This window comes from Amblyomma mixtum, chromosome 5 (assembly GCF_055824585.1).
Source record: "Amblyomma mixtum isolate Tamu chromosome 5, ASM5582458v1, whole genome shotgun sequence".
Lineage (NCBI taxonomy): Eukaryota > Metazoa > Arthropoda > Arachnida > Ixodida > Ixodidae > Amblyomma > Amblyomma mixtum.
The window spans coordinates 133,554,835-133,565,084 of NC_143016.1; the positions used below are offsets into that span (position 1 = coordinate 133,554,835).

At 42.8% G+C, this 10,250-nt stretch overlaps 1 protein-coding gene across 1 annotated transcript; it reads right to left on the minus strand.

Annotated features, from left to right (window-relative positions):
• Positions 1–2,451: 2,451 nt before the first annotated feature.
• On the minus strand, positions 2,452–7,020 carry LOC149343778 (uncharacterized). Its single transcript, XM_089542476.1, has 4 exons — positions 6,990–7,020; positions 6,294–6,344; positions 4,189–4,343; positions 2,452–2,789 (listed from the first exon to the last, which is right to left on the minus strand). The coding sequence occupies exons 2-4, from the start codon at positions 6,337–6,339 to the stop codon at positions 2,472–2,474; spliced, it is 519 nt and encodes a 172-aa protein (XP_089398602.1). The 5' UTR covers positions 6,340–6,344; positions 6,990–7,020; the 3' UTR covers positions 2,452–2,471.
• Between the last annotated feature and the right edge of the window lie 3,230 nt (positions 7,021–10,250).

The window sequence follows — 10,250 nt, forward strand, 5'->3', positions numbered from 1 at the left end:
TTGTTGGTTTTATGGCAGATTATCTCGAGAAATAGCAGGCCCTCTAAGCAGACGAAAGAAGCAGTTTATAACATTTTATAAACAGCACCGTGCTTCCAGATATGGCGCGCCGATAATACATGTTTGGCAGCTCGTTAGGTTCGTTTTCCTGCGCTACATTTTGATAAATTGGTGTCGCTGCAAGTAGTATCGTCACGGAAATCATGCCAACGTTATCTATTTTCAAAAAGGACGTAAACTGCGTCCGTGTTTGAATAAAGAAACACCCATTTTTTTCGCTATGCAACGTAACCAAACTCAACTAGTTTAGCCCTAAACAGCGTTTTTCCGCATTCGATGTCTCGAAGCAGGATGCAGATTCTGATACCTCATAAACTGTTGTCACCTTCGATTTAGGCGGCCTATAATTTCGCAACATAACCTTGCGACCTAAAACTAAGAATACAAAAAAATCTGCTCGTTAAATATACTTACATTTTGGTCTTTTCATTAACCTGGATGACGAAAACGATGTCCGCTTTAACGTAAAATGGAAGTACCGAAACCGGACTGAAGTACTTTTTACGGCTGTTGAACGAAAAATCTGTATCTAGTAATTTTAAACACCCAGGATACAAAATAAAAAGGTATTATATGAATCAGAAAATAAAATGAACGAAAACAAATCATCTGCTGCAGGCCGACAATTTGCCTGAAGTTTACGGCAGGCGCCGTTTAAGAGTTTCGCGCAATTTTCATTTGCCGTGGCGAGCAAAGCACGTGTTCGCAGTCAGACACCGCTCTACAGAGCGACGCCTGTTGAATGAACAGGCGGAAACACTGAGGCCGTGTCATCTAAGCAGTAATCTGCCATCGCGTGGTTCTCTGCCGCGCTGTTCATGCTGCCCGAGTTCACTGTGTCTTGCCGTTAAGACGTGCTAGAGCGAAGCGGAAAGACGTCGTGCACACCTAAGATTTCCGCAGCTTTGGTGGTAGCAGTGCCTTTCATTCTGCTTTGTAACTTTACAGAAGAAACTGGTCATGTTTCCAGTGTAATATCCCTGACATCTTTCTTAATCTCTCCCGATTACTTCGTTGACCGGGTTTAAAGAAAACGCCCCTAAATTGTGCGTAAACGCCAAATAAAAATTTCTAGGCAGTATCTGACGTTAAGTACGCGAGTGTGATGTCGGCTGTGAATGTTGAATTTGTCCTATAGAATGCCTTAGAACAGATGCGTATGGGATAAAGCAGTGTAGAGTCTTGAAAATGTGCGTACTCGCACATTTTGCGCCATTTCTTCCACAAAATTCCCGAGACCCTAAATTAATATTATTTTACAGCCAATACTGTTTGCTGCTTGTTACTGTTCCTGAAATCTCATGCACTGCGACAGCACTGCTTTATTCATGTCCAACATTCCCGGACAAACACTTTCCCAATTCAAAAGTCGTAACACACTGAAATGCTGAAGGTAATAGACTATTCTTATGATATGTAGGAAAATCTTTCTTTTAAAGTGTTTCCATCGATCGCATCCAACCTAATGTTAAGACTGTCATAACAAACGAAAGGGGAACGCTTTTGATGATGGCAAAAACGCTAACAGAAAAATAAAATACATGACTGCCGTCGGGTGATCTGAGGATATATGGATTGTTACAGTGAAATCTTACATCGCATGAAAAAATTGCGTTCATAAACAGTTTCTCGCTGTAAAAGGCTTTTGTCTAGAGCTTCTGAGTATCTTTCTTCTTTCCATGGAGTCGTGCGCCATGGCAGGCTGCCGGAAAACTACTGCGTTGCGTGACTTGCACTGCCTGGCGAAACTTGTTTCCTTTGGGTCACTGGTCTCTTTGATAACTTTGAAGATTCCTCAAAAGCAGTTCGCATTTCGCCGCACTCAAAAACGATGTTCACGATCACCAGCCCTGCTTTCGAGGCAATTGCGAGTGTTCAAGGAAAATGGGGAAAAAAAACGTGGGCCGACATTTTTTGCAGTTTCGATCAACATCAAGGGTTGTCGACAGAGAGAGCTGGTAGAGCGCATCCAAGGAAATTGATACACGATTACAATATTCGGTAATGGGAAACTTCAGCGCAGATCTTCACATGCCACCTGCATAGCTGGCAGGGCACAGGTTACGCTGCTAGCCAGCCTCTGGGATGTTCCCTTGGCAGCCACCTCCCGGTTGTCCATTCCTCTGCTTTCGCAATGCCAGGTGGCTTTTTTCTCAGGTGCTACCCACCTCTGTTACCCTTCAGGTTACAGGTCATAGGACGACTTGTAACTGGCCAGGTGGCGTGTTACGACGACTACGCTCACGAGGAGGACTACGAAGAGGAATCCAGGAAAGGGCGCCCGAGCGCCGCGCTCGAAAAATGCCTCGCGCTACTCTAACGAAAAGGGCGGACAAAACGAACGGGCATAAAGCAATCACCGAAATAAAAAGGCGTGAGAATCGTCCAATATAAGCACTAGTAACTCTCTTTTATTGACTGCGCAGCTTCTGACCCTCCTTTATAAGTTTCTGCCCAAACTGGTCGATACGAGCACAGAGCCCTTTCATGAAATCACCCCGCGATGCAAAGTCTTCAGCAGCGTAACTTTCCAAGGATTTTCCGAATATCTTCGCAAAAATCTCAAATGTTTTCTCCTTGGCCTTCTCCTTAGCCTTTTCTGCGGCCTCCTTTATGGTCGAAGAAGCCTCGTTTACGGCTTTGGTGGCCACATCTGTAATCTTCTTTCCGGCTTGAGCGACAGCGTCCTTGGCCCTCGTCCAGAGGTCCCTGATGAAGTACTCCTTTGTCTTATGAAGAAGGGTTGAGAATGCAAAAATACCAAAATTTAGTTAAGATACATGCAACACTTCTCATGCGCGGGCTCCAAAGAGAATCGCTTTACATGTTACTAACTGATTCGATGTTGTTCCTAGCATCGATGATATTTTATTAACAATATTACACACACTGTAGTAAAAATATTTCTTTCACTCATACCCCACTACACCCCTCCTCTACGGTGCCCATTCTCTCTTGTCTCACCCTGTCTGTCCTGTCTGTCTGTCCTGTCTGTCTGTCCTGTCTGTATGTCCTGTCTGTGTGTCCTGTCTCAACAATCTTCCCGATCTCTTCTGTTGAAATGATGCTCTGGCATCCACGTCCGCGTTGTCTTTGCCTTGGAAGCAGCTCTATTTTGCTAACAGTTCACAAGATGTACAGTCTACGTGTGGCATGTTGCACTGATGTCTGCTTGCTAGGCTTAATTTAGGCCGAGAAAATAACGGAAGTATTATTTCGTAATACCTGCTCCTCACTTCCTTTTCTCAACATCAACCTTTTATTTTTTTTTTGGATGCCTCACTGCACTATTAATGTACCGGGCGTTTTGGACAAGCTTGACAGTGCCATCCACAGTCAGTCCATCCAGAACGAGACCGTTCTTCTAAAGCTCGAACGGCAAGGCCAAATAATAGAAACATTTGAGGTGTCGATGAATGCATCTCGGCTAAACGTGCGAGCATGCAGGCAGCCTTGGCAGCCCACATTATCGAAGTCGCGGCACTGAGAAAGCGCTTAGGGGAGCTGACAGTGTCTCTTAGGAAAAAAACGCAAATATATTGCAGCTTTTTGCGATATGGTCAAAAGATGTTTATTCTCGCCGCAACAGCCTTGAAATCTAGTGTATCGCTCAATACACTAGTGAGCACCTCAGCATATTACTAGACGTACTTTATTTCTAAATTTTATGTAGGACTCTGAGATCTTAATTTTTCACCTTGCGCTTGCACAACAACTTTGCTGTAGTTTACTGCTATTTATTTCCCAAAATTGCGCACATATGTTTCTGTTGTTACTCCTGGAATTTGCAAACAGCTACATTCCTGCTTTTGCGCCAGCGCTTTCTTTATATTACGTCACCGATGTCGGCCATCAGTAAATTAATAATCCCGTAGTGGCACATCGGAACTTTTATAAGTTGGTGATTAGAAATTACCCTGGATACATCACTCTTTCGACAACTTCGTCGGTTTTAAGTCCGTACTTCTAATAACCTAACCCTATTATTCGCTCTCTCCTACATGTCATGTTTTAGCGACAACACTGAGCTTCCGTTACGACATGTTTCCTTCTCGATGTGGATTTGTACTGAAATAAATGATTTTACAACATCACTATGTATATTTCCAACCATTTCTTGCCACTCACCTCACTGCCAAGGTCTTCCTCATCGGCCAGCTGTCTTGCCACGTCGCGGAGAATGGACCCGACAAGAATGGCTTCATCGCCTACACGGTTAGCCGCAACGCTCACGATCTCGTCAGACTTTGACTCATGTTCTTCAGGGAGCACAAGGGCAGAGCCTACAAAACATAGCAACGGCGTTCACTCACCGGATCGCAATTTTCTTTCGTAGTAATATACATTCGTATGTTCGGTACACTGCCCCACCATATTTTAGGCTGCAGCACTGAAGAAGGGTATAAATACAAAATAAACTATTGCAAAAATTTACTTATAAGAAAGCAATACAGGTTCTCCTGATACACACGAGAAACAGCGCACACATGTCACATGGGCGGCAAGGCGCGTGCGCACAAAAGCATCAGCGGGCTCTCCCCCATGAAATTCGTATATAGACGGTCTTTAGACTTTTTATACACTATATTGCCTTCCTATAGATTTTTCTTTTTCTCTGTTCATAGTCTGCAGACTCTCTGCAGACAAGTGTACTAAAAGTGTATGGCCATAAATCTGTAGATTGTTCATGCACTCTCTATAGGATTTCTTTTGTCTATAGACCATTCTCTAGGATTTGTTTATAGAGAGTCTAGAGACTTTCTAGACAGAAGTCTGGGGACAGTCTCTAGGAAATCTAAAAAAATTGTTAAGGTCTAATAGTTCATTTAGAGAAGCTGCCATTGATACTGCGATGAAATGGTAATATGTGATCAATGCTAACATAAGCTGCGACAGGACAGCAATATAGTTCAAGGTCTTTGGATACATCGGTTGCAAAGAATTCAGAATAAATTTGTAGAAGAAAGCAATAAATTAGAGAGAGTGAAAAAGTGCGTGCTATCAAAAATGGTGCAGTAAGAAACAAATGTCTAGTTTGCAACAGAATATTTCCGGAATACATGCTCATGTAATGAAAGGTGGCAATACTGGTCGCTAGAAGTACTGGCCTGAAAACTAATAAAATTATAACCTTTTTATTTCTCCTTTTTTTGGTTAGCTATACCCACAGTTCCTAAGTACGCCATGCTTGTGAGTGCACGGATGGTGAGTGTAGGAGGACCCTGCAGGTTTCCTCAACTTTCGAAAATCGCTTGAAAAACACCCTTTTTCACACCAACCAACCTCGTCTTCTTTATTGTTGGCGGATACGAGGCGATAAAAACTCAAATTTAAATTCCTTGTCTCTACTGCAGCGGAAGCCCATGGGAATATCTGTTTCTCAGCGCTGCACATATATCAGGCCATTGAAAATAAGCCTCATTTTCATCAACAAACTTAGACCCCACAAAATCTATATATATATATATATATATATATATATATATATATATATATATATATATATATATATATATATATATATATATATATATTCCACACATCTCTATAGAATTATCAGAAGCGAGCACAAATTGCGCACTGAAACCGTTAAGAAGCTGATGATTGCTTTTTAAATGAATAAAGATACATTTAACCTCTCATGCACTGCGTAAAAACCAAGAACATACAAATGAAAATAGTTTGTAATGTTTATTGACTGACCGTCCTCGGCTTTCAGTACTTCTTGTAATTTTGTGCGTTCTAGTAAAGGAAATGAATAGTTGTTGCCTCGATAAGGCTGTTTATTCTAATTTAGAACAGTCTTGTGCTGTTTCCGTTGTATTCTACGCCAAATTCGTACAACTGTCAGTTAAGATTTGCTTTCAAGTTTTTTTTATTCCTGTCGTGCTAGCGTTTTGTCACCTGTGCTATGCAATATTTTGTGCGCTTTTTTAAGCGTGACAGATATTGCCATTGTGGATGAAGGCATTTTTTTATTACAAGCATTGAACTAGATAAATATATACAAAAATCGGCAAAGAACGTCATTAGTCAGTGTTATTTATAATCTTAAGAATGCAAAACGAGTTCCTTTTGGAAGATTTTTTTTGTGATATTGAGCCATTGGTTCTCAAAACGCAAATTTTTTCAGATTTTTAGATTTCTTTGCTATTTCTAAAACCACAGAAATGCTATGAGTGTCGGTTTGTGCATCTGCAGACACTGTCCTAGGGTTAATGTTTTCTACTTACATGCAGCGAAGCAGAGAATGACGAATGCAATCAACGTCGACTTCATATTGGCTGCGGTAAAAGAAGAAAGGGCTTAGTAGAGTTTGCCCTGAAGAAAAAAAGTTAATGGGCTTTTCAAAGAATTCGTCGAGTACGCATTTTTTGAAATCACACGGATGTAAATTTGCCGCCGCGGTGGCTCAGTGGCTATGGTGCTCGGCTGCTGACCCAAAAGACGCGGGTTCGATGCCGGCCGCGGCGGCTGAAATTTCTTTGGAGGAGAAATTCTAGAGGCCCGTGTACTGTGTGATGTCAGTGCAAGTTAAAGAACCCCAGGTGGTCGAAATTTCCGGAGCCCTCCACTACGGCGTCTCTCATAGCCTTAGTCGCTTTGGGACGTTAAACCCCATAAACCAACCAAACCAACCAACGGATGTAAATTTGATCAGTACAACCTAGTTTTCTCCTGAATACTGTTCAAGTCTGCTTTATCACTGAAAGATTTAAAGCTAAGGACGCATGCTGCTAGTCTTCTGAAAACGTTTTCTTTTGTGGCAAACGCTGATTTACTATTTTGAAACACACGTTCTCCTCTAATAGATACTGTATTTTTACGCTAGCGCTTCTCTTCTTGGGTACCAGACAAATTGGTTCGAGAAAACATAGATTCAGCTGAAGCCTTTTTTTTTAACAGTAAGGTGGCAGCGTAATACTCACTGGTTGAAGACAGCAGCCAGTACGGTGTGGGTGCCGCTATTTTGTGCTCCTTTTATGTGCGTGTTATTGTCCTTTTATGTGGTACTGAGCAGAGCCTTTACAAATGTCATTTTCCCCAAACATTGAGATAAAAGATAATACTCAGCACTAGGCAGGGCCCACCACTTCATTTCTTATCGTGCTGATAAAAAAAGAGCACTGGAGGAAAATCCATCGACGGCAATGTCATGGCTCGAAAGCGAATACATGCCGTCGCTTATACAAAGGAAGTGCCTTCTAGTGCTTTCGTTCTGTTATCACCATGTGGCGAAGCAAAACTACTCTTCAAGCGATTCGCAGCCTAAGTGCGGGTGTACGTAGGATACAGACCACAGTACTTTCGCTATCGGTTTCTCAAATACAGCTATTTTTACTCACCTCAGGCTGCTGACAACCAACTGTCTGCAATTGCAGATGACTGGGGAAACGCAGCATATGATACCGACCGCCGCTGCTACGTAAATATGCACGTGAAAGCGTTTCAAGTGGAACGTCATATATGTCATCATACAAAAAGAGTAGTATCGCATTACCACCCTAGGTTTAGTCACACGTTTCCCAAGTGTCCACCAAAGCAATTCATTTAAACAACTAAAATATTATCAGTAGCAGGGCCTCTCATGATATGGCAGTGAAGTACTTAGGCACACAGAAGGCCTTCCAGAGTATATGATTCCGAAGTAAAGCTGGAAGTTGGGCTTTGTTAGTGTGGGGCCACGCCTTATAGAAAGTTACCAGGCTACAAGAAGCGGACTGCACTACACGCGCTGCGTATGTTCTGTTATTCTCGTGGTATGTCCGCATCTTCTATCCCAGTAACGTTCTATTGATTGACTCCTTAAAGCAGCGCAGACACCAATTTTTTGTGGGTGTTTTATTCTTGGTAGTGTTGTGCAAGAGGGATTATTATACCACTCGGTATTCGTCAACGTCCGCCTCATAATTTCTATTCCAATTTCTTCCGTCTCCTGTTTAGGTTTGGGCCTGAACCGCAGAGCGATGGCTGTTATGGTAAAAGTTAATATGGGTCGTGTGAGGCATGCGTAAACTGCGATTAATTGCTACTGCGTCATTTTTATTGACTACATCACAAGAGCTAGCATGCCTCAAGAGCCGGAATCCCAGAAAGTGAAAAAAACAGCGATTATATTGCAGTTCACTGCATGCCACTCGTCACCGATACTGATCATTCACATCATAGCCAAAGCTTGGCATCTGAACCCGGGACTGAAACAGAGCACAGAAAATACTCGGTTATAAATTATTTAGTGCTCATAGGCAGCACCATCTGGTGGCACATGTACAGTGATATCTTAGGCATCATTACAAATAACCGCAGCGCTGGCCTAGTGGTTTGAGCATCCGTCTCGCATGCGGGAGGTACGTGGTTCGATCCCCAGTGCCGCCAGGTACCCAGCGGTGATACAATGGGTACAAGCATTCCCCGGGTCTGGTGCTCGGCTTGTGCAGGGTGAAATGCTTATTAAATGGGTATTTGAGCCAACCTTCAGCAAACGAAAATAGCTTCTGCATGGCGCTCCTCGGCCACAGATGCCCTTTCTGCATAAAAATCATCATAACAAATAACGTAAAATGATACCGAATTTTGGCGTCTATACTTCGTTAACAAGGACCTGGTGCGTAATGAACACCGACAGCAGTGGAGGCCACATTGCATACCATCGTGTTTTAGGATACCGGGCGCCATTTAACATTTAACGCCATTAAACCGCAGTTTAACACGCAGTCATCTCTTAGTTTTGTAGGGACTTCTGTCCGAATCACAGAGCACAGATTTATGGGACCTGACAATCTGCCACAGGTAGAACTTTTGCCATGGTAAAATTGGTTTAATGACTGTGCCTATACTCTTTATCTGCAAGTAAGCCGCCAATGAGGTCTTCATTAGAAAGCTGTCAGAAAAGATGGTCGCTATTCATTGTTTTCATTACTTAGAATAGCTAGAAGATAGGTGCTGGTGCTTCAGAAGGAGATGAGACCCCAGTGTAACGTTTCCGCGACCGTAAATAGTTGAACTTGAAACCAGCCGTCTGTTTTCATGAGTATGCGCAGGTAAATGGTATGAAAAGTTTGCTGTTTTCAATAATGAATGCCAGACTGCTGGTAGTGAACGCGTCGCTTTTTCTTCTGGCATAAACGCTGCTCACACTGTCAGCAGCTGTGAGTGTTATCTGTTTAGTTTGAAAACACTCGAAACGTTTGTTTCTGCCAGATAAAACGCTGATCATAGACTTGCTGTAAATTCACCACCAACCTTCCTAAGCCAAAAAAAGAGATTTAATTGTTCGAGGTCATTGGCGTACCGAAAGCAGATACATGTGCAGTCCAAGACGATAAGCGGCATTGTCAGGAAAGAGCATGCAGTTGTTTAAGAAACACAGCAATGATGATGACCCAGGCGGCATGACCGTTTTCGGCTGGAGTAAGTCTTTAAACAGGGCAGCACATATAGAGAGGACGGCGTGAGCGCTGACAAAATCGAACAATGTGCAGCTGTTCTTTGCTATAGAGGCAAAAACCGTGGAAATTTAATAAAGCTACTCGACAAGACATCACGTTTTCAAGTGACAGAAAGTAAGCAAGGCACATCAATGACTGAACGTAAAATTTTAGGGTTCTGAACTCAATCTTAACAAATGTCTAAAAAAGAAAAACCGTAATTTCTACAAGTTTCTGCATCAATACAGGCCGCTTTGGTGCCTTTGGTTAGTTGTGCAAAAAAATAACCATTGTCGGTCGTGGAAGGTAGCGGCGGCGTGAAAGGTAGGTCCGGGGCGGAAGGTAGCGTCCGCTGCGTAGTTCCGTCTTGTCGCACCTCCACCAATGATGTTACGGGGAAATACTATTTACACTTATTTACAAGCGGTAGGTGAATAATTCCTAGCAGGGGGCAGCAGGGAGCATCAGGGAGCAGCAGGGAGCACCAACGCGAAAAGGAAGCACCATCAACCTCTCCTACTTTGTTCATCCCTTTCACGCGGGAGGCCACTTCGACTTCGACTTCTTCTTCGTCGTAGCAATAAGTACAAACCATTAAGAAAACAATTGCAAATAAACTCAATGCATAAAACGACCCACCTAAACAACCAATCACAAGAAAAGACTGGATAGAAGAATTATTTATTTATTTATTTGTACCTCACAGGCCCCGAAGAGCTTTGGAATGAGACAGGCAAGTCGAAAAAAAATATGCTGAAGGAA

Excerpts from the sequence above, each read along its gene's own strand:
- LOC149343778 (XM_089542476.1), bottom strand. The coding sequence starts at position 6,339 with ATGAAGTCGACGTTGATTGCATTCGTCATTCTCTGCTTCGCTGCAT. Across the intron at positions 4,344-6,293 it reads CATTCTCTGCTTCGCTGCAT|GCTCTGCCCTTGTGCTCCCT; the intron begins GTAAGTAGAAAA and ends TATGTTTTGTAG. Across the intron at positions 2,790-4,188 it reads AGGAAGACCTTGGCAGTGAG|ACAAAGGAGTACTTCATCAG; the intron begins GTGAGTGGCAAG and ends CTTCTTCATAAG.